The 25,491-nt window shown below is 34.3% G+C and overlaps 1 protein-coding gene across 1 annotated transcript in view; it reads right to left on the bottom strand.

The window, feature by feature from the left end:
* Nucleotides 1-21,645: 21,645 nt before the first annotated feature.
* LOC149549238 (protein DETOXIFICATION 44, chloroplastic-like) overlaps nucleotides 21,646-25,491 on the bottom strand; it is a 245,707-nt gene continuing 241,861 nt past the window's right edge. The window contains exons 9-13 of the mRNA XM_089792653.1: nucleotides 23,374-23,445; nucleotides 23,064-23,180; nucleotides 22,841-22,936; nucleotides 22,576-22,697; nucleotides 21,646-22,302 (exon numbers count right to left, since the gene is read on the bottom strand). Coding sequence (XP_089648779.1) covers nucleotides 22,233-22,302; nucleotides 22,576-22,697; nucleotides 22,841-22,936; nucleotides 23,064-23,180; nucleotides 23,374-23,445 — 477 coding nt within the window. The 3' untranslated portion in view covers nucleotides 21,646-22,232. The remainder of the gene's footprint in view (nucleotides 22,303-22,575; nucleotides 22,698-22,840; nucleotides 22,937-23,063; nucleotides 23,181-23,373; nucleotides 23,446-25,491) is intronic.

The raw sequence follows: 25,491 nt of genomic DNA, 5'->3' as shown, positions 1-25,491 counted from the left end.
CTCTCAGCTTTGGCCTATTACCTATTAAAAAAAAGTTTATAAAAAAAAGTTTATAATAATATAAGACATTGTTATAACTTGCTTAAAATTTATATATGTAGAATGACATGTAATTTCATTGAGTATCTGGTTGAGCTTAATGCGGTTCATATTTGTCTTAGCTGCTATTGCCATAAATACATGTTCTAAAGCTAAGCATACAAGAAAATCACAAGAAAGAAGAACTTCGAGAATGATTTGGAGCTCTTGCCTTATTGCTGCTCAAGCTTAGAAATTCTAGCCAATACATAATGCAAGTATGGTTGCTGTAAGCAATGATATCACTGCAGTGTTCTACAAGGGATATTACCATTTTTGTCTCCTGAAAATACTCTGATACAACATATAATTTGCAATGATATCGCTGTAGTGTTTTGCAAGGGATATTACCAATTTTGTCTCCTGAAACGACTCTGATACAAAATATAATTTATCATGATTCTTATAAATCTTGAAAAAAATGAGCCTTGTGAACAAGCAAACACTTTAAAGCTGGTGAAATATTCATGAAACTTTTTACAATTTGTCATGGAAGCAAGATATTGGTTTGAATTTTGTCAAATGTCTGTCTAAACCCATAGGGAGAATCAAGGACCTTGTACAAATTGTTCCTGAACAATATGCCGATACAAACCCAGTTCAGACCCAACTGAAACACAAGAGGTCTAAGGGAAGGACTCAATAACTTGGTGAAAATCAGTGTTTCCCAAAGCTGGCAAACTTTCCCAAAGAAGTAGGGAGAGCTCCCAGATTGTTGAAATTTCATCCAAAAGCATCGTTGGACTCATGCTGGCTTATTGAATTCACTATCAATATCAAAATTTATTTTTAATAAAGTTGACATTCTCCTTGAATTTTGGAACTTCCCAAGAAAGTTGGAATTGACCAAAAACGGGACATGACAGAAGGCAATAGAAAATTCAATGGTAGAGGTGATGAATCCCAATCATGTTCATATATTATATTGGCTCGTGCATTCAACATCTACATTCCTCCATCAATCATACTATTGCGAGGACTAGCCATCCTCACCCAAAAAAATTAATCATCACAATGTTCTAGGAGTAAAATCTTTAGTTAAAGTACCACTTAGGAACAAAGAGAAGCATTGTGGGACTAGGATGCCAATAACAAATTTTTGGTAGTATAATAATAGACACTTTAATGTGATGAAAAATTCATATTGAGAAGTGTTGCTAAATGCACTAGCAATGGTTGATAAGGGGTTTAAAATCCAATACCTTTTTACATTGGATATTATAGCAACACATTATTAGATTGATGCACATGTTGCAAGAAAAAGCATTTTTAGTTTTTAGTGACTTTGAACAATACATTAGTGTTCTTGAAGTTCATAGATGCCTCACATGGAATGAGAAAAAGATGACTCCTTATGCAATATGTCAAAGGAGGTGTTTCAAGACATTTTGGTTGAGCAAGTTGTTTGAACTGTAACAAATGGAAACACTAGATGATCAAGATATTAAGACACTAGAGACAATTCTTGATGACTTAGATGTCTATGATGGTGTGAAGGGGAGGCTCATTTCCTTAGTTCACACTATTCAAGGGAAAAACTAGTGGCTTAGTGAAAATAATAATTCTTCAATAGTTATCTTAAAAATAGAAATTAATAACTTCAAGTTCTATTTTATAAATTTGTTCTAATGTTTCATTTGTACACTTGTGGTAAGAGAATTATGGTGCTAATGCACCAAATCTTTAAAGGCCATTTGTGCTTTTGTTCAACCCTATAATAATTGTAGGTGTGAACACAATCAAAGTCTATGTCAGAGCATTCACATTAGAAGCAAAATAGGTTGACCCAAAATTGTCTCAATGACCTTGTCTTGTTCATTATATCCCTTAGCTTTGAGCCTCTAAGGTGAGGAGTCCTCCCCATGATGATGTAAATCGATTATTTGATTACATTGTTTAAGTTGAAGAAACACCTACTAAATATTTTATTGAATTGAAGAGAGTAGCAACAATCGAGGCGACTGCATTGGATAAGGGTGAAGGCATTTTTAAGAAAATAGTCAATTCTCATGTTGATATTGATTTTCATCAAGTTTTAGGATTGAAAGTTACATTGAGAGAGGAAATAGGAGGGTGTGGATTGTATTTCACTATTTATTGCATATGTCCATTATCTGTAGTTAAACAATTATTATTTACAATTTTATAATAATACAATGTATTGTTTGACTTTTAAATTTCAAATTTTAAGTCTTTGAGAGTCATAAGACACATGCAATCTTTGAAATATGACAAATTGATGATCATAATAGAATTCTTTGTTCTCTAAATATAAAAATCTTTTTGTAATATGTTCCTTTCAGCAGAGATTTTGTTGAGTCCCGAGTTCAAGTCAATATTTTGGGTTGCCAAGTCCATATCTTGAGTCCAAGCTTTCCAGCTATGTTCTCTAGTGTTTCTAACCAAGAAAGGAATCTCAAACAACAATCAATTTAGTAACCCTAGTTAGATTTGTTGAAGTTTGTAGCTACGACATAGATCTTTATCTCTGTTATTATAAAATAGAAATATATTTGTTATGACCATTATGGTCACCTTCAGCTGAAAGAGATATTTGTGATTAAATTTAAGATAATATTATGTAGAAAGACATGTGTCATATGTCATGTGAAGAGGCATGCGTATGGAAATGTGAAATGTTGAATATGTGGAAATAGAAAGGGTCTTACTTTTGGAACTCAAAGAGATCTTCGTGTGTAAGATGAAGAGTCTTATACGATATATTTATATGATTTCTTGGTATATTGTAAATCAATCAAGTCAAAAGCCTTTTATTCAATTATTTTATCTTCAATAAAAGAGTTGTTTTGCTCGTGTAGTTGGGTTTTTTTTTCCCTTCAACTGGAAGAGTTTTCCTAGGATAAATCATTTGTGTCTTCTGTGCATCTTATTTAAAATTCTTATGTTGTTTATCTAATTTTTAGACATATATCATAAAACATTAACATGGTATTAGCGCCAGGTTAGATAACAAAAACTTTCAGAGTGGTGTCAATTTTGCTCGATTGTTGTTGTGAGTTGTAGAAGCAGGGTTTTCTAAATGCTTCTATTCAATCTGAAGTATATTGGAGTAACCGGATCTACTCCTAGGTAAAGATATTCAAATTCTCTTTCACCTAGGAAAAGATACGGGCAATCTATTTCCTAATCTCTGCCCACATCAAGATCTCTATCACCATCAAAATCTTATAGCCGTGCAAGAAAGCTGCTTGCTCAAAAGTTTCGGGAACAAAGAATTTCTGGTAATATATGTACTTTCTTAGTAACGTCTTTGTAAATCTTTGTAGCTTCTTCATTCTAGGTTTAGAAATGATCAATATAAACTTTTGAGGTATGCCAATTTTCATAATGTTTTGGGTGATGTCTTTGCACAACTGATTGGATTAGGATCTTGTTCATATATTTAGTAATCGTATTTGTGCTATGTTCATTTATCTGGTACTACCGTTTTGCTGAAGCTGTTACAGTGGGCAGTCTTCATTTCACGTCATCCATAAAAAATAATTCAAGCATTGAGAAGTGTCATTTTTAATTATTCAACTATTTTTGTTTCTTGGATTTCTTAGAGTCCCATGTCTGCATCACCGTTTATGAATATGAGTGGTTCGAGATCACATAGCACCATATTTTTCTCACATGTAATCATTGTAGGAGTCATTCTGTAGAATATTGCATCACTTGTTTTTATTCATTCTGCAACATAAGTCGATTTGAACTTGGTAGTAATGTTCTCCATGTTTTGGATCTTGGACTTCATTCTTTTTGTAACCAACATCAGTTTGTCTTGTTCGAAAGAAAATAAAATAAATTAAAAATTGTCGAGAATCATAGGAGTTCAAGTGACGAAGAGAAGCCACTTGAACTCCTATGGAGGATGGTATAGACATCCTGTAATAGCAGCAACGATCAAGCTTTGATCACCTCCCCCACCCTCCTTTCTATCTGTCATCACGAAAACATTGTATTTTTTTCTATTGAAGAATGTCTTCATGCATGTATAATAATCCTCAGACAATGAATCTGGAGATGGTATGGAAAATGTATTGAATGTCATGATTATGGCCACTTTAGAAATGACAGGGAGCAGCTCGATGGGCAAGGTCCAAGAGGAATCAACATTGGAAGAAACCTTGCATTAAGCCGCATAAGGAGTGTCTGACACCCTCATATTTGCAGATGTTATAGATGTGTCGTCCATGGTGACTCTATACAGAAGAACACGACTCGACAATGTTGGTCCATACTGCTTGTATGGTGAGACTGCCGTGGCTACTTGTATAGGAGAGGTCGTGAAATAGCTACGCATGGTTCTCTTGTTTTCACCATGCCGTTATGACAATGCTATCTTTTACTATGATATTCTTTATTTTTAGTATAATGACATCCTGAACAGTCGTTTCTAGAGGTTGTCGAGTTTTTTAATTAATGATTTGTCTTTTATTTTTGTTCTTGAACTCTTTTTCATTTTCTTTTGTTGATATCTTCATGTATTGTGGATGGAGCAGCTTAAGAAAATGACTATCGAGTTTTATTTCTATTTAGCATAAGAGTTGGTAGAAATTTGCGTATGCCTGTAGAGGGAGTTGGTGGCTACGCATGATACACACAGATTTTGACCTCTTGTCATGGGCGTTGTGGTTTAAAAATGTTAAAAGACAGATATCACGAGCAGTAGGAATATACGTTACATTGCAAAACTGTTCAATTATTTGTATATTCCTTCAAAGAATAGCAAAGATTAACCACAACATTGGAGGCTATGATGTTGCTTCAAAAGCTTTACAAATGTGATGTGAATAAGCCAATAGGTGGATTGTGAGGAAGATTAGATGATGAGGAGATAAGTATTATTGTTTTAATGGTGAAATTTATATTATGTCATGAGCATTAGAGGAACGAGATAGAGTCTCTTATGTGAGTATATTTGTGTGGATGTTCAGATTAGACCACAAAGAGTTAAGTATTTAGGATTATATTGCTTGAATATTGATTGCTTTTAGCTTTGATGGTTATGAGTTATTACTATATCTCATGGTTGCAGGGTGCAACAAAAAAACGACGAGATGAATATTGCCTCGGTGATACATATTCAGAGATAGACTATTCAACCTCAGAGGGAGATTACGTGACAGAGGGAGATGTCAAACCCTTTGCAAATTTATGCAATGGTCAGCCATTTTATTGTGGCAATTAAAGTTGTCCCCGTTGAGAGGGAGTATCTATTATTAAAGTTGTCCTTGCTGAGAGAGTCATTGTTAAGAGAAAAATCTCAGTTATTAAAAGTTGTCCCTGCTAAGAGGGAGTCTGTGTTGTTAAAGTTGTCCCTGTTGAGAGGGAGTCTTTGTTAAGAGGAAAATATCAGTTATTAAAAGTTGTCCCTGCTGAAAGGAAGTCTCTGTTAAGAGAAAATTTCAGCTTTTAATGCATTCATCTTTTGGGGAAGTTTGAGGTGAAAGCCCTCACTCCACCCTCTGCGAGTAGGTATAGTGGACCATCCTTTACTAGTAGGCATGATGGAAATGCATTCTTCTTTGGAAGAAGTTTGAGATGCAAGTCCTCATTCCACCCTCTGTGAGTAGGTATAGTGGACCACCCTTTGCGAGTATGTATGGTGGGTATCTTTCTCTTGGAGAAGTTTTGTGATAAAAGCCCTTGTTCTATCTTCTATTAGTAGCTATGATGGATCACCCTTTGCGAGTAGGCGTGGTGAAAGTCATACATGTGACTCCATGACTCTAATTTTTTGTGCTTATAAGTAATTATGGTGAATTATGTTATGATGAGATAACCTATGTTATCTTTGGTTGCAACTGTGCATGTCTGCCTCATTAAAGATCTCTCTCTTGGTAAGAGGGAGTGTTGAAATTTGTAGATGCGATAGAGATCTTTATCTCTGCTCTTATAAAATAGAAATATGTTTGTTATGACCGTATGGTCACCTTCAAAGATATTTGTGATTAAATCTAAAACAATATTATGCAGAAAGAGATGTCATATGTTATGTGAAGAGGCATATGTGTGAAAATGTGAAATGTTGAATATGTGGAAATATGAAGGGTCTTACTTTTGGAATTCAGAGATCTCCATGTGTAAGATGAAGAGTCTTATGCAATCTATTTATATGATTGCTTGGTATATTGTAAATCAATCAAGTGAAGAGTCTTGTACGCAATCATTTTATCTTCAATAAAAGAGTTGTTTTGTTGGTGTTTTTCCCTTCAAGTGAAAGGGTTTTCTCAGGATAAACTTTTGTGTCTCCTATGCATTTTATTTACTTTTCTTATGTTGTTTATCTAATTTATGGGCATATATCATAAAACATTAACAAGATTGAGCAACATCTTCTCTTACCATTGAAGTTGATTTTTTTGTCTTACATTTTGTCACCACAAAATGTAGGTAACAATACGAAACTTTTTCAAAGTAGTTTCACATTTCTTTGAGTTGAATTAATTATTCATTTGGTTAATGTTGATCAATCAGTTAACTCCAATTCACGTAAAAATTCTTTTTACTTAAGGCATTCGTCAAGTGTTTTTCATTTTTCTACTTGTCGAGCCTATGCTTGATTTTTGAGGCCTTCAATGTCATTTTCTTTGTTTTTGAGTGTGGATCTAGCTAAGCAACGTACTCCCAATCAACCATCTCGAACTGACAATGATAAACACTGTAAGAAGATGTGCCCAACAAAGGGTAAGGGCAACTGACCCCGAATCTAGAACATGCTGATAGCAAAATCACCACTAAATAAATAACCACCTCGCATCAAGCGCAGATCCTCTGCCTGCTCCGCTAAATCATCCTGATCATGCACACTGTGCATGCATCAGTCCCCTGCATGCACAACCCCCAAATAGATTATTGTCCCCCAAAAAAAATAGGGTTTGTTGGGTTTTAGTCCTTTGTTTTTTCTCAAATCATTGCTTTTGGTTTTCCCTTCAATTTGATCTATCTTAGGGCTTTATTGAAGTTGACAAGAAAAAGATATGACCAATTTAGTGCCCAAAAAGTGGACCTTTTTGATGCAATTGCACAAATTAAAAATATCATGTTATATTTTTAATTTGACTTTCACTTTTTTAAAAATATAAATTAAATTCACTCTATATTATGTTTTTAAGTTACTTTATCATTTGAATTCTTCACTTAAAGTAACTATAGTGTACTTTATATTATAATTTGAAGTTGAGTTTGCTTTTTAATTTTTCACTTAAGTGACTATATTAACTATATAGTTCAATTTAGTTTTTAATTTTTAAATCAAATGCTCTAGCAAATATTACTTTTAAAATGATATTTGTACATTATATTTTTAATATGACAGTGTGAATATTATTTATGTCTCATTTAAGTGATAACTGATTAAAAATTAAATTGACATGTGCTTACTATATCACTTAAGTTGCTTTCATCATGTCTACAAGCATATTTAAAAAAAAAAAATGCAACTACACCTAAAAGGTGTGATTTTGGAAGAGAATGCATGTAAATGCATAAAAAAATTGCAAAGGCATCAAAAAGTTGAGATATGCAATGGCATCTAGAAGGTGTGTTTTTCCTTGAAGGTTGACTTTGCAAGTTTTCAAAACATGTATTTGCACCTAAAAGGTGCGTTTTTGTCATGGGAAATGTATATGCATCCCAAAAACCCATTTTTGGTCAAAAAAACACATTTAAAAAATATGTAATCACCTCTAAAAGGTGTGTTTTGACTAAAGGAATCTCATTTCATGTTTTTAAAACATGCAATCACCTCTAAAAGGCGTGTTTTGCTTTCAAATGCATGCATTTGCCTTTGTAAAACCCATTTTTGAAGATTAAAGTCAAAATTCCTTGCATGTGCCCTCCAAGAACCCATTTTTCACTTAAATGCTTAGATTTGATCATGGCATGACTTGAAAATCTCAAGAGGAGAGGCGTTTTTGCATTCCTTGGCATTTCCATGTCATGGATGTTTGATTTCATGCCAAAATCGTTCTTTTTATGGTGATTTGCAGTCACATTTTTTACCAAAAAATGACCATTCTTGGGTGATTTTGATCATGTTTTTAGCTAAGGAAGGGGTGTTTTGGAGTTTCCATGCATAATCTTGCTATTGGCAAACATGTTTTTGCTCTCCATTTGCAAAATTGATCCATCTTGGGGCAGATTTGAAACACATTTTTTGCCAAAAAGGTTCCATTTTCTTGGATTTATTAAAAAATGAAGTTGGTAGAAATTCTAGGGCACGTTTTTTGGGATTGGGCATGAAAAATGCCTCATTTTCTGCCCATTACACATTCCTCTTTGCAAGGTTGAAGAAGTCCAAGTTGTTTGAAGATTTTCAAATTTGGAGTTTCTTTCTCCTTCATTTTTTGCATATAATCATTAAGCGGACTTTTTTTTCTTACTAATTAATTTCATGCTTATCTTGCTGATTTTATGCATGTTTTAGCTTGATGCTTTACATTGTTGATTTAGATGCCATGGAAAGTGCATTTTTCCTTTAAAAATGATGAAATGTTTCATTTTCATGTTTTTGGCTTTTCCCTAAACTCCAAATTTGAATTTGAATATTGAAGTAGCTTTCTTGTTGACATGTTTGATTCTTTTGCCAAAGGTACATTTTTCTTTTGTGTTTGTTTTTGTGTTTTGCTTATTTGCGTTTTGGTTTTTCTTCATCTTGAAAAAGTTGCAAGTTCTTTCCCAAGAACTTGAGCATGTTTCATTTCACTCCACCTCCCATTTCATGCAAGAGCATCATTTCATTTCATTTCCAACTTTCCATGTCACAACACTTCACATCTCATTCTTCACATGCGATTACATGTATTTTCATCCATCATCCACACATGTATTCTCATTCTCCAATTCCATTCTCACTCATCTCACTTTCTGCACCAAATCGCATGTCATGATTACATGAAAAGTCCTTTACACGTAATTGCATCTTGAGAACTCATTTTTGATTGAAAGTCACTTTTAAAACGTTAAAAACTGTCATGTGCATGTTTTCCCATGTACTTGGACTTCACCTTTCCTCAAAGATGTCTATAAAAGCTCACTTCGCCTCAAGGCACATTGCATTTAGTCCTTCCATATGCACTTACACTTCATAAGCAACATACATGTCATTCCACTTCTCTTGTCATAATGCATTTCATACGCATTTACATGTAAGCTCATTCTCAATCTGCATTCGCATGTCATCTCACTTTCATTTCTTCATTACATGTTGCATATACATGTAATCTACTTTCTGTGCAATGACATCTTGAAAGCCCAAATCACATTTTGAAGTCAAGAGTCTTCATTCACACGCATTCCCATGTGTTCCACTTTCATGTTTCAAAGCATATCCATCTCTTTTCATAACTACTTCATGAACCGTTTTCCATCTTTTGCAAATGCATGATATCTCTTTTTGATATCATCTCATTAGATCCTTGAAGGGTCTAAACCATACCTTGAATCAACCTTTTATGGAAATATCCTCTAATGATGTGTTCACATTATGAAATTTTTGTGTTGTAGCACGAGCACAAGAGATGCCCTCACCATCAAAATCTAAGGGCAAAATGAAATACCAGTTTGATAAAGAGTTGTCTCATGCCATTCAATCTCATGTCACATCTATTCTTGACAATGTGTTAGATACAAAGATTGGATATGTAGACATGATTGATTTCTTGCAAAGGGTAGAAGCTCCTATTAGTCATGAAATAAAACGTATCAAAATGAGTCATATTCACTTGATGTCTATGTTTCCAATGGCTGCCCTAGAACCAATGTTTGTTCTTGGATGTGCAAAATATTTCAGTCCAAAGTAAAAAATGATCAAGGGTGTTGATGACAATGTTATTATAAGCCTTGATCTAGAGGTTATTGAGCAGATTTTCAAAGTGCCACAGAATGCAAAATGCGTAGATTTGACTAAAGAATCATCATTGGAGATATGAAATGAGAATAAGGGAGATTATCAGAAGTATGTGAATCTATATTTGTTGGATTCCAAGATAAACAATATTTTGAGATGGCCAAGGACTATTCACAGATCTAATTTCAAGTACAAGTACAAAGACTCAATTATCCTTCTCAGCAGGATTTGTGGTCTCAAGGATTCCACCAATTTTGAACCATGGATGTATAAGTTCATTTTCCAGATCATGGATATTAAGGAGCATGTCTTTTGCAGAGAACTAATCAGCACTGCATTTTGTCAGTAGTTGTTCACTGTAGGGACTTCACTCCCTTTCTACATGAATTCCTACCTTGTTTATATTGTTGTTGCCATGGGATCTTTTCTAGACTCTCAACCAAAGGAGATCGTATTTAAATTCCAATTTGGGATTACTATGATCAGATTACTCTGGCTAATAGTAAGTACCATTACGGAAGAGTTCAAGATGCTTTCTTTGGGTATTTTCGATGTTTGTTTGAAAGACAATTGTTTGTTAAAGGGTATTTGATGAAGCTTGGAAGAAGTTAAATTAGTATGGTTGTATCTTTATCCAATTTCCAACCTTTACTTGAGGATTGGGTACTTTAAAGGAGAGCCATATACCTTACCTAGGTATGCTACTAATAGGATCATTTTAATGAAATCGGCCAAACAACTCACGGAAGTTCAATCTAATCAACATGCTTTGCATATGCTAGGTTTTGGTATTTCTTCTGCCAAACCCCTGGTAATTAGTAATTGTATGATTAATTCTATACATAAAGAAAAAAACTATGAAAGCAAAACTTCAATTGATCACTTTGAAGAGATTCAAAGCCAAAATTGGCTTTGATTACAAAGAAATGAATTCTCAAATCAAGAGGTCCTTTACACGTGTTCATCATATTGAAGATGTTTGGATCAATATGCAGTCATAATTCGATGTAATGAAAATGGACTATTGCAAATTGACTTTGCAATAGATCATTGATTTTAACATGCTTGAGATCTCATTAGATTTTCAAATCAAAGATGATGGCAATATTCTTGATCCAGAATATCATCAAGTTGGTTTTGATAAAAGATGCCATTTTCCTATTCAATGACAACATAAGGTAATCCAAAATTGGGTTTGGATTGTGGAAGTTTTGTTCCTCCTAAAAGGAATTCACAGTTGGATATCACAGGTAAAGACGGTGCTTCTTCTGATGTGAAGAAATCTCTTAAATTCAAGTTAAATGGCAGAAAGGGACTTAAATTATCTCAGATCCTTGAACTAGTTCAGGAGTCAAGGGATGAGGAAGAAGGATAAGTTATGATCACATCTCCCCTAAGACCTACACAAACTCATGAACCATCCATGTAGAAAGCACCTTTTTGGGATGAGATAGATGATGATGTGGATTCATTTTCCATTGTTTTCACACCTATCTCGACTTTAAAAGTCAATACATTGGCTCTTCCGATATCTTCAACAACTCCTCCCATTTTAACAAATGAACAATATGAACATTTGGGAAGTGTGTTCAAGGATTTTCCAACTCTCACAATGGATCAAGTTCCTCAATGTAAAAAGCCCAACTTGGCTCAATTTGATAACTAATTGGGTGTAAAGAATTTTGTTTACATTTTTTTCAATCTTTATAGTTTTGCTTCTTGGTTCCTTAAAACATACAAATTCCTTTGATTTCTTATAACAATAAATGCACATAGCCAACCAAAATTTGTCTAATCAAAGCAAAAGAAAACTTCTCTTATTGCTTTGTATTTTGCTAGCTCTACAAACGTTGATGAATTTATTTAATCATTAAAATGTATGCAACAATTTATTAATTGGCTCATACAACCAAAATAAATAACAATGAACTTGACTTGAAAAATAGATGGCAATGATCAATGCAAAAGTTATGTCCAAGGTCCAAATGCTCAACTGAATTGCTTTAGGAAGGCCGTAGGTAGTGAGCAACACCACTTGACGTGCTCAAGACACTCCAATACCAACCGCAACTAGTTGGGAATGCAAAACCAACTCAACAAATGCCAAAGCACTCCTCCAAACACTTGCCGACACCAATATGTAGACCCAGTATTCTCCTACGACTGTGGTTAGAACATCCACGCAACCATTAACATTTTGCAAGCCCAATTTAATATCGTTCAACTCCCACAAAAGGCTATGGGATTGGACTTATTCCGAAACTTAGAATGCTACCCCCAAATGATACTTGACACTCCTTCAAATTAGAATTCAATTTCCAGTGGCAACCACCAATTGAAGAGTAATTCAGATATATTCCAAGTGTTAGTCTATCATCATCAACCAAACTCCAGACAGTATAGACAGTAGGAGTTTTGACAATCGCAATACCTTAGCAATGACTGCTTCAATTTACAAACTTAGAATTCTCAAAATTATAATTCCAATCTCCTAGACATAGATAATGACAATTAGGAGATTTGACCAGTGAAGCCACTATACCTTAGCAAAGACTTCAAACATCAGAAACTCAGAGACCCTTATACTTCAACAAGGGCTCACAATTTAGACTTTAGGAAAAAGCCACAAAGGCAACAAAAGCAATTAAATTTTCAAGCGTGCTTTTCCCAATGCAATGAACTCTCATTTATAATCTTTCGTTGGCCAAAGTTTCATAAATAACTCCACCTCATGAATTGTGGAAGTTTCCTAAAAGAACTCAAAACTAGAAACTTTCCAATACGCTTTTTAGAAATATCTCTTAATGTCATTATAATAATAATATAAACATTATTATAATAATGCAACTTAATGATTAATAAATAAATAAGAGCTCATGTAATTATTAACCTTGTTTACTGTAGGTGACGACCAACTGTTGAAGCCACCCACTGCACTACCAAAAATAGCAATTGCCAAAAATAGACCTACTAAAAATAGTTAGTCCACAGTTGGGACCCCCAAAACACCCTGTCAGCTCACAAGGGTCGCTATGATGAGCTAACTCTATCAACTGCATAGATTTGCCAAAAATGGGGACATTACACTCAACTTGATACATCCTTAACAGATTTTGAATTGCTCATGGCAAATTCCTCTTGTCATGTACCTATGAATTCAGTTGTGCAAACTAAATCTTGCTCAGTTATGATAGAGATACAATCAGGATCAATGCCAATTGTCTCCACTATACCTGCTTCCACATATGAAAGTTTTAGCTTGCCTGCATGGTTAAGCATGGTCACAATGAAGAGAACGAGAGTGGTCATACCCCTAGATAACCTTCATGTAAAGAAAATAAGTTCAAATGTTCGAAAGATAAGATTGCTTAAAGGATTTTAGTTGATTCAGAAAAAACCAAGTTTGTAGAAGTTGTCGAGTCATAGGTGGACAAACCTATTAAAGAACTTACTTGTTTTGATTACAAGTTCACCAAGGTAGAGATTGGAAAACAATCACGACTTAGTTGCTTACAAGATGCTCAATATGCACTTGTGAATGTATCACAAAGCAACCATGAATTATGGGAAACGAAAAAATTAGTTCAAACATGAGGTTGCTCACTTAAATGAAGTTATCCGGCAACAATCTTCTCAAAATGTTGTTGTTGTGTCTATGCCATCTAGGGAGAAAAGGATAGTTGAAGCTGCCAAGTCTTGGATGGGAGAAGTTATTTATGAAGGAGTTCAAGCTATTATAGATACGATTAAACTCCTTAGGTGTATCAAAGACATGGATGAGATGGAACAAGATTTGATTTCTTCCTTGACTCAAGAAGCTGATGATTGGGACTCTTAATGACTGAGATGCGATTGCTAAGTTTGATTTAGATGCTATGGTTTCATGTGACATTCTCCCATCTTGCAAAATGTTTTTCAGATATCAAGGACTTATGGGCTACAAAGAAGAAACACTGAGAAAACTAATGACAAAGTTGCATACAACCCTTGGAGATTGCCAAACAATAGAAATAGGGATCACATGCGATTTAGAGAAAATGGGATGTCAGATTCTTGATGAACATGTTAGCTTGATTGCAGTTGAAAGAATGACTTTAGAATATATAATTAGGGTCAATGTTGATTTAGATTTTGAAGATTTTGGCTCTCACACAATGAACGAATTTGCTTTGCATAAATCTTTGGCAAAGCACTTGTAAGATTCTTTGGCGGAAAATTCCAAGGTTGTGCAATCAACATATGCAGATGTAGTAAGGATAGAGGCAATATTAAAGACAATGAAGATTTCTTATCTTCCTATAATGCGTGATGTTATCATCAAATTCAAGGTACCAAAGAACAATATTTAAGATTGTCATTTTGTTTTTAATTTTGTTTGTAGATAAAAAAAGGATGCATTGCATGACAAGATGTAATTACATGTAATGCAAGTTGTGTAAAGTTTATCCTAAATCCTTATCTCTTAATCAAACTTTTAATCCACTCTTATATGTTGAGAATGATCTTCTAAGTAGTATGAATATGAATGAAATTAGTGCTTTTTATAATGCAGATACAATACTGCATATTTAACCTTTTATTGTGATAGAGAATCTCAGATATAAATTGTAGGATATAAAATGCTTATAAGAGCAGATTGATGTAACTGTGTGTCCTATAATCTGCATTTACAACCTACTTATATATCCTTTCTAAAGGGTATGTCCCTCAAGGGACATAACCCTTCCTAACTTTGGCACCTATATATATATATATATATATATGCCAACATTAGAGATATATTACTATTAAGAGGAAGTATGGTCTATACTGTTAGACCTGTAGGTTTATCTTGGTTAATATTCTTTACACTCCCTCTTAATCTGATAATCCTATAGAGAGATATTATATCTAGCAACACCGATACAGATGAATAAGCAAGAATTAATACTCTATATCTGTCTGTCTCTCCTTAGTATGGGGTATCATAGAACACATGATACAAAGTCATATTACTAAACTTGTGATATGACAAATCACTGCCACTAATGATACTATATAGGATAAATCTGAAGAGTAATCTCTTCATTTATCCAAGTTATGATTTCATAGAAACTGGTATTTCCATATCACAATATGATCCTGAGTTTTAACATCTACCATAATACAGGATAAACCCAAAGAATACTAATATTCCTTTATCTAATCTGTGACCCATGAACATAGCAATGTCAACATCACGATATGATCTTGAACTCGTCTAGATCTTACAGTAGAACTCTACTATTTAGTACATTATCTAAGAGATAGCCATCTCTCATAATGTTTTATACAAGTGTTCATTATTTTCAGAGATCGTCACCTCTTAAAATAATGAATACAAATGGTGGAGCCCCTAACAGTCAATAGCCTGACAAAATAAAATTATTTTTATTAATAATCAAGAGAGTACAAATCGATTACAACTCAACCATACCAAGTCTCCTCTTGAAGTGTTATTATCTTCACTCTAGATAGAGGTTTGGTGAGTATGTCTGCTGTCTGATCTACAGTGCAAATGTATTCCAATTTTACAAAATTCCTATCTACCATATCTCTTATATAATAGTAAGGAATTTCAATATGCTTGGACCTGTCATGGAAAACTAGATTCACTAAGAGCTTGATGGAACTTTGATTATCACAATGAATAATTGTGGGATTCATAGCTTGTCCAAATAATCCCACAAGTAACTTCTTTAGGCATACTGCTTCTTGGTAGGCCATTACTGGAATATATTCGGCTTCTGTGGAACTCTGTGCTATTGAAGAATGCTTTCTACATATCCAAGATTTCATTGTTGATCCCAAGTTGAAACAACATCCTGAAGTATTTTTCCTATCTTTAACACTTCCACCCCAATCTGAATCAGTGAATCCATGTAAGTCTAAAGCAATTTTATGATATTTGAGTCTAAGATTAAGAGTGCCTTGTAAGTATCTCATAATGTGTTTAACTGCGACTAAGTGAATCTACTTCGGTTCACACATAAACTGACTTAAGGCATTAACTAAATAGAAAATATTTGGTCTTGTATTTACTAAGTAGATAAGAAACCCAATCATCTATCTATAGAGAGTAGAATCTATGGATGGTGATTCTGTAGCTGCTTCCTTAAGTTTAAGTAGATTAGTCTCCATTGGAGAAGACATAGGTTTGCAATTCCACATTCCAAATTTCTTTAAAATATCTGATGCATACTTTCCTTGATTTAGTATGATATTGTCATAATTCTGCTATACTTCCAGTCCAAGGAAGTAATGAAGGAGTCCCAAATCTTTCATCTCAAATTCTCTAGTTAGATCTTTCTTGCACCGATCTATGAGATTATCATCACCTGTTATTAATAGATCATCAACATACAATATTAGAATTACCATATCATCTTTATCTCTTTTATAATATAAATTTGGATTAGCTTCATTCTTGGAGAATCCTAAGCGGGTGAGATACTTATCAACTCTTTCGTACTAGGCCCTGGGAGCCTGTTTAAGACCATAGAGAGCTTTCTTGAGCCTGCAAACAAAAGCTTTAGGATCATGAGTTTCAAATCCTTTAGGTTGCTCTAGATATACTTCTTCTGAAATCTTTCCATTTAGGAATGTTGTTTTCACATTCATTTAATGTACTTTCCATCCCTTTGATGTGGCAATTGCTAAGATTGCTCTTATGGAGGTATATCTAGCAACAGGTGCAAAAGTTTCTTCATAATCAATCCCTTCTTTATGAGAAAACCCTTTAGCTACAAATCTGGCTTTATACTTCTCAATACTACCATTAGCAACATGCTTTATTTTAAATATCCAGTTGGAAGAAACAACATATTTTCCTTTAGGTCTTGGAACAATTTTCCAAACATTAGTTTTCATAATAGATTGGTATTCTTCTGTCATAGCATCTTTCCAAGTTGTATGTTTAATAGCATCAGAGGGATTGGTTGGCTCTGTTTTGGATAAATCACTTATGTTAGCTATATAACCAGAGAATCTTTTAGGTCTTTTGCTTTCTCTGACTGTTCTGGAAGGTGCAACAAAGTCTTGAGCTGCTTCAACTGTTTTAATGACCCAAAGTGGTCTTTTCTTTGAATTTTCTTCAAGGTTCATATTTTGAATTTCATCTTCGATTTCTTCTAAATTCTCCCTTTGGGACCCAGATTCACTATTTCTTTCAAAACTAGATAAAGGAGAAGATTCATCAGAACTTATGGCTATTTTGAATGCAATATCTTCTTCAAAGATTACATCTCTGCTAAGTTCAATAGTTTTCTATCTAGTTATGAAAATCCTATATGCTTTAGAAGTTTCACTATACCCTACAAAAATACCTTTCCTCCCAAAGGGTTCTAACGTGGTTCTCTTTTCTTTTGGAACATGGATATATACAAGACATCCAAAAATTCTAAGATGACTTATATTGGGTTTTACTTTAGTAAATACTTCTTCAGGTGTTTTATCTTTAAGATAGGAGTGAGGATTTCTGTTTTGAATATATATAGCAGTACAAGAGGCTTCTACCTAAAGATAATATTTTAAGTTTTGGTCAAAAATCATAGCCCTAGCAACTTCTATAATTGTCCTATTCTTTCTTTCTGCTACTCTGTTTTGCTCTGGGTTATAAGGAACAATGTACTCCCTCTTAATCCCCGATTTTTTACAAAACCTTTTAAACAAGTCTGAGGTATATTCTCCTCCGTTATCAGTTATAAGGGCTTTAATTTTATGTCCTAAAACATTTTCAATTAGTGCTTTGAGTTCTTTAAATCTTTGTAGGATTTCTTCTGATTCTTTGCATTTAAAAAAGTAAATTCATGTTTTCCTAGAGAAGTCATATATGAACAAGATATAATACTAATATCGTCTAAGAGAAGGAACAGACATAGGTCCACATAAATCTGAATGAATTAATTCTAGTACAATATTTGTTTTCCTAGTACTATCATGAAAGGGACTTCTAATGCTTTTACCTAGAACACACCCTTTGCAAATACTAGGGTGGTCTTTACTGAATTTGGGTAATCCAGTAACCATCTTTTCCATAGTTGATAAAGTTTTAAAATTTAGATGCCCTAATCTTCTATGCCATATTTCATTTGAATCTTTGGCTTCGTGGACTAGGGCTTGAATGGATCAACTAGATTCTGTATTCAATTCATACAAATATCCATTTCTTTGACCAATTAACTTTGCTTTCTTGATGGAAGAGTTCTTAGCCCAAGCTAATACTTTGCCATCCACGAATGCAACATTGTGTCCATCATCTTCAAGTGTTGTAATTGAGATTAAGTTTCTTTTAATCCTTGGTACGTAGAGTACACCTTTAATAAGAAGAGTATTTCTCGATTTTAATTTCAAAGTACAATTTCCAATTCCTTCAATAGAGTGTGCTGAGTTATCACCAATGATAACTTCACTGTTAACCTTCTCTGATAAAGAATCTAGAGTTTCTTTGTATCTTGCTATATGTCTAGAAGATCCACTATCAATTACCCATGCTTTATTTGAAATTTCATTTGATAAAGAGGAATACAAAACATGGTTCTTAGGATCATAAGTATCTTCTTCTCTAATGACATTTGTACAATTTTCCTGTTGTTTGAAATTTTCAAGACAATTAGATCTATAGTGTCCAAATTTTTCACATTTGAAGCACTTTATTTTAGATAGATTTTTCTTGGGCTTTCCATTCTTTTAATTTCCCTTTTTCTCCTTGAAATGCTTCTTCTTGCCTTTATATGAATTTCTATTAAGAATGTGAAGTTCTTCATCTTTTACTTTTGGTTTCCCTCCTTTCTTTAATTTTTTGGATTCCTCTCGAAGACAATCATTCTTGAGTCTGTTAAAGTCTGGGAGCTGATCTCTGGCACTTATTCCTTGTGTGAATGTCTCCCATGAATCTGACAATCCATCTATAGCCATAAGTGTTAATTCTGTATCACTAATGATGGTTCCTATGCTTGATAGTTCATCTCTAATGCTGACAACTCTTAAGAAGTAAGAACTTGTCGATTCTCCTTTCTTTATCTGAATATGATTCAATTGCCTTTTTAGTGCAAGAACCCTGGTTGCATTGTTTACTTCATAGGGATTTCGTAATGCATTCATCATATCAAAGGCAGTTTGATGTTTTGTAAGCATAGGTACAATATCATTTTTAACTCCATCCAAGATGATTTGAATAGCTTTTCTATTTCCCCTGCTTCAGATAGATTTGTGAAGTTCAACTAGGGGTTGTTTGGATGCTCCATCAATTAATTGTTTTACATTGTTCTCTTCATGAATCATCATGATTCTGAACTTCTAGGCTTCAAAGTGCTCTTTCCCATCAAACTTGTCCTCGGGTCTGATTGTGTAAGCCATGGAAAATAGAAGATTGTTGCTTGATGTGTACAAAGTCTGATTACTGAAATTTAGCAGAGCCTAAGTTTGATTACTAGAGCTCTGATACCATGTAAAGTTTCTACTAAATCCTTATCTCTTAATCAAACTTTTAATCCAATCTTATATGCTGAGAATGATCTTCTAAGTAGTATGAATATTGATGAAATTAGTGCTTATTATAATGCAGATACAATAATAAATATTTAACCTTTTATTGTGATAGAGAATCTCAGATATAAATTGCAGGATATAAAATGCTTATTGAAGTAGACTGCTGTAACTGTGTGTCCTATAATTTGCATTTACAACCTACTTATATATCCTTTCTAAAGGGTATGTCCCTCAAGGGGCATAACCGTTCCTAACTTGGCACCTATAGGAGAGATGTATATATCATTAAATGCCAACATTAGAGATATATATTACTATTAAGAGAACATATGGTTTGTACTATTAGACCTGTAGGTTTATGTTGGTTAATATTCTTAACAAGCTGCATGTAACCCAATAATTTCTCTTTTAGTTAGACCAGGTCAATGTTGGTCACACTTTTTCCTGCATCTTTTTCTCAACTCATTTGTCTATATAAAGGAGTGCCCTCTTATTGTAAAATTATATTTTATTGTATGCAAGAGAGCTTTGGAGAAATTGTGCCAGCAAAACTTTGATTGTGCAACACTATTTTGATAGAAAAGTGAATACAAAAGAGCAATTGAAACTAAACTTTGATTGAGTGCAACTGTTACTTGTGTGAATTGAAAGCTTTGTCTGTGATTTGCATATGTTATCTTTGGTTCATGTAATCTTGCGTTCTTGATTATTGAGTGTAAAATGAGTTAAGAAGCTATTGGAGCTAGAGTTTTGACTAGGAGCAATTGTAGAGATATTAAGATTAGAAGCTGTCTGTAGTTTATATCTATTTCTTGATTCACAAAATAATTAGGATATCTTTAATTTTGGAAGTCTTTGTACCCTATTAGTAAAGCTTATTCATATAGAATTACGACCAAACTTAGAGCCAAATTGGTACACTTTCAGCTAGCCTTTGAGTTAGTGTTGGTTTATCAGTATCACCATTTTCAACTTTTAGATAGAAGTGTAGTTAGAGATTTCAACCTGCCCATCACTCGCTCCACAGGTAAGTGGATTCTTTCCTGAAAGTTAAGAGGAACGAATATTGGTAACATCTCTTACAAAATCTCTCAACTTGTTGCTTACCTTCAGTTGATCCAAGGAATGGTGAGAAGGGGGAGCCTTCCCTTTAAGGTAGGAGAGACTCTATCTCACACGTTGTGGCTGGTCATCCTATTTTGCAACTAGAGTTTATCCAAAATTGTCAGTTGAAAAATGTCCTCCCAACAAATTCAAATAACCGTTGCATGACGTCTGTATTTCTCAATTTCTCACAATACAAGAATGTTAATTCTAGAGCAGCATTAAGTGTAAAATTATTCATCCTTGGAAAGGCTAGAATTACTAGCTTTCTTTTCATGTTCAAACTCCGTCAACTAGATTTTATGTTTTTGGAAGAATAAAATGATATTGGATCAATACCATCCAAGTTGACTCCTTATCATGATGGATACACGCGACCAATTGGTGATTGCATAGCAGATGCCACTGAGTCAGTTGTAGTTCTTCATGTAAACCTGACATTTGGGAATTACTGATCAGCAGTAAACTCTACATGTTTAAAGATACACAATTTACATCTATCATCTATTCAACTTCATTTTCTTAAGAACTACAATGAATACTTCCTATAGTATTTTTTAAATGATTTAAATATATCAATATTTCTTTTTTTGTTTGGGACAAAAGCTTAATATATAAAAGCTAAGAGAAAAAAGAAGTTAATCTTTCATCTTCTTATTTGTGTTGGTCTTTCTGTTTCTTTTTAGAAAATAGATATTTTCTCTTTTGTAATCATTCTGTTTAGAATTGCATTTCATTTTCCATTATGTACCATGGCATGCCACGGATCGTAAATTTCACAAAATTGATATTTATTCAGGGAACCAAACCAAAAAAGAGCATTAAGATTTACCTTAGCGGTTTCTCTTTTTTAAGGTAGCAGTTTGACAAGATCTTTTCTGGTGAAATCCACAGGTCTGACTTACCATCTACAGCATACTTTTTGACAATTCTAATCATAACAAGATGGGTTTATTAATATAATTACATTCAAAAACACCAGCCCTGAAGATGATTTCAGTGAGTACAGCAACTGTTGAACTGCCATTTTATTTTCTCATTGTTTGTGAGGTAGATGTGTATGATAATCATTCATTCACAGACAGAATAGCATTCTAACATATTTTAAACTGATACTGCTGTGGATTGATAATGCAAATTAAATGTATTCTAACTGTCTATCACTCAGAGAAATAACCAACAAATGATTGACCTGCTCTGTGTCACTTGTCTTTACAAATTACCCTTTGTCGATATGACTTCATGCTGAAATTCGTTAATTCTCAGTTAAAATCCCCATGCGCACCAAGCTTGCTCACAGAGGAGGCAAATCTAGTGCAAGAAAAGTTAATGAACTGTACAGCCATGTACTTACTGGTAGCTAACTCCACCTGTGTCTAGTTGATTGCCCATGTTTTCTCCTTCCTAGAAAAGTGAGCGTGCTTGAGAGTACCATGCTTCTCTATTCATCATCAATATTTGATTCAATTTCTACAACTAGATAGCCACACAAGGGAAATTTGGATACATTGCTTCAAAGTTATAAGATATAACCATGCAGACTTTTATTTCATCTTTCTTTAATTTCAGCTGCACAAAACTACCTCTATTAGAAGCTCCTTTACATGGTAATAAAGACCAGATAATACAATACGTCATCCAAAGATGAACAGCTTGGAAAGAGAAATGCTTGGGGAAGATCTGTTATTTAAGTTCCAATATCTGATTCCTCCATGTCTTGCCTCAAGAAATACCAAGGGCCACTTTTAGCACCCAGCCTGGAACAGCCAATCAGTAGGTTACTTGATAAACTAACTGAAATTGTTCTTGTAGTCAATTAATGAAAGTGAATCATGTTTTATGATATGAACTCTTTCAAAAGTGGATGGGCAATAACAAATATTTAACAAGAATGAAACCTCCAAAAACTGTTTGGCTGTAAGAGCTAATTGTGATAGAAGAGTAACATTTGCAAAATAAATTTAAATGCAACTTAGATCCAAGGCAATAATGGTAAAGCTTGAGATGGGTTTCCTAAAAATGTAGCTTACCTCAAGAACCCAGCTACCATGCGTAAACCCATGAAAAGACCCAAACCTATCCAGACTCCACCAAGACCCAAAGTAGATGGTGCAACCACCAACCACGCAGAGGATATTATTCCAACTACTATCTGCATAATCACTCCGAGTCATGTCTGTGAAGTCTAAGCCTAATTAATATATAATGTTTGAGCTACAGAAAATGGGTACCTGGTATAGCAATAAATGTGTCTGATTCGTATTATAAATTGTCATACAGCAACATAAAACATACCATTGAGTATGCTGCATATGCAAAGTCTGATACTCCATAATGAAGTCCATCAAACACAAATGCAAGGGCATTAAATGGTTGAGTTCCAGCAACAAACTGCAGAGTCAAACAACCAATTCACATTCTCAAAACAGGAAAACAGCGACTTTGAGTTACATTCATTGAACAAATAATAGGGCAAAGAATAAGTTTAGCATGTTTGTTTAGTGGTTTGACTATGTACCAGGATTCCAGAAGTCATAATTTCAAAGACAGCTGCATCGTTTGTGAATAATTTTGAAAAATGCGAGAAACCTAAAAACAGAATCAGAGCTGAAGCTAGACCACACCCCAGTCCTATCTGCAGCATATTTGAAAAGATGGGAGTGACATGTAGCTTTGTCAGAACTTGCAAGATGAATGAATCTAACTAGTTCAACACAAAATTATTTTTGTCAACAAAAATTCTTGAAGTACCCAGTTGTCAAAAGATTCCATAATAAATATGTAAAGAGACTGTATCTAACAATGTTTGAAACTGAGACCTATCTCACCTTAAGGATACGAAATGTAACAACTTTTGCCTTCTTGTAGTCCCTTTTGGCAACTGCAGTGGCGACAAGAGCCTATGCAAAACCAATTAAGAAATTCCTTATCTAGTCAAATGAAAAAGAAACTTTAATATCTTGTCTCTCAGCCAAGGAAAATGTCAGTAACAAATGTAATTGAAAATGCAGATATGAATATATTCATAAATGAACCTGATATGTTTGGAATTTTTTTTAATTGTACACAAAAATCTCATGGTTGCCAAGAAGGAAATGGATGATCATTTGTATCATAGTTCAAAATATCGTTATTGACAACTTATGGGCGAGGGCAACTGAAAAAATTGGGAAATATCAAAGATAAGCGGAAACTTCTCAGGAAAATATCAAGAATTTAAAAAATGGCTTAAATTTTATCAAAAATGCATTTCAAAATTCAAAAAGGAGATGCATCTAATGAGTGAATAAATGAGTCAACAAACCAAACGAGCTGATCTAGATATACATAAATACAAATATGTAACAAAATCGCATCCTCATGTAGAATGCAGATGGCTGGCAGCCATAGTTTGAACTCAGAAGGAAACTAAAAATAGCAAATATAGTCGGGATCCAAGATTTGATCATTATCTTCAAATCCAGCAGGGATTGCTGATAAGTTGAAATCCACAATTTGTTTCAAAGTTAACCGAGTGTAGTCCATGCGCTATAGATCCACCTCGGTACGTACATCAATCCAGAGATCTTCTAGGCGATGTATGTGTAGGAATTGCTTCCTTGTTTTATGGTGCAGTCCTCTCCAGTCAAAGCAACTTATGGCTGCAAACTTCTTCAGTGTGATTCTTTGAAGTTCAAACTCTATGTTCTTCGCTTTAGACATAGTATCCAAAGAGTACCCACCAATCTTCAAGGGATTGCGTGATGAAATCCCCAGTCCTGGCCAGTGCAAACTGGATTGATAACCTTGTACCTCCATGAGTTGTCTTGCCAGTTCCATGAGTACAATCTTGTATGTAGGGTACCTTGGCAAAGTGTATGGCTCTCTCTTGAAACATCCAAGTCGTAGATATGTGAAGTTGGGAAGCTGTAAACATGCACCCATACTCATTCACTTTGTTTCCCACCTCATCAATAATTCGCTTGTTTGGGAGTTCTTTGTCAAACAAGCACATGTAATGCCCAAACAAGGCATCCTGAACCCTTTGGAAGTGCATCCGGCTTTGCTTCAGAGGCAATTGATCATAGTACTCCCACACGTGCACCTTAGACCTGTCATTTTTGGTTGATAAACCTAAGAAGGAACCTAGGGCAGCAGCAATAGACACCAAGTAGGAGTTCATGTTGAACATGCCTAGAGTCAACACGATTACCAACTGTTCACAGATTGCATCACTCACTAATTCAGCCCAAAATATATTCTTCTTCGACCTTACAATAAGAGAAATATACTTGTACATCCAGGGTTCAAAGATGTTTGAATCCCTAAGCCTTGCTAAGCGACTGAGAAATGTGATGAGATCATTAATCTCTTATTTGAAATCATAGCAGCGCACACCTTTTGGCCATCTAACAAGATTCAGCCTCTTAGTGATCATCCAATTATCATTGACGAACTTGGTGCAATAAATGTCTTCGTTCCACTACTCCAAAGCCTTTTGTCTTGTGATGTTTGTGACAGCTGGAGTATGAGGAATATGGAAAATACGATCGATAGTCTCAGGATCCAGACTAATGATAGTATTACCATCTTGATCTTTGATGGTTTGAGGAGCTGCATCAAAATGTCTTGCACATGCAAGAATGAATTCCACCTCATGGGCTGCCAAGGGGAAAGTGGACAACAAATGAATATGGCCTCACTTGAAGTTGATCCATATCATATTCTCGGTAGCCTCGGCATCAACTCTTGCAAGGAATTCTTCAATGTTCATGTAATACATAATAAAGTAATATTGTAATTAGAAATAGTTAAGCTTTGTGGGGTTTGGGTAGTTAGAAGGTGAGGAGATGCGTCGGTTGGTTTTCCAACCAACCGACCCTCATATAAGAACTTTGGAATATGGATGATGTACTCATATTTTTGGTAATCAATAAAAGCAATAGTATTTCCTCGCCATCTTGGTA

This window comes from Cupressus sempervirens, chromosome 7 (assembly GCF_028749045.1).
Source record: "Cupressus sempervirens isolate cs-2001-9-10 chromosome 7, ASM2874904v1, whole genome shotgun sequence".
In the NCBI taxonomy this organism is placed as follows: Eukaryota; Viridiplantae; Streptophyta; class Pinopsida; order Cupressales; family Cupressaceae; genus Cupressus; species Cupressus sempervirens.
The sequence above is the reverse complement of the archived record's forward strand: the minus strand, read 5'-3'. Positions and strand labels throughout refer to the sequence as shown.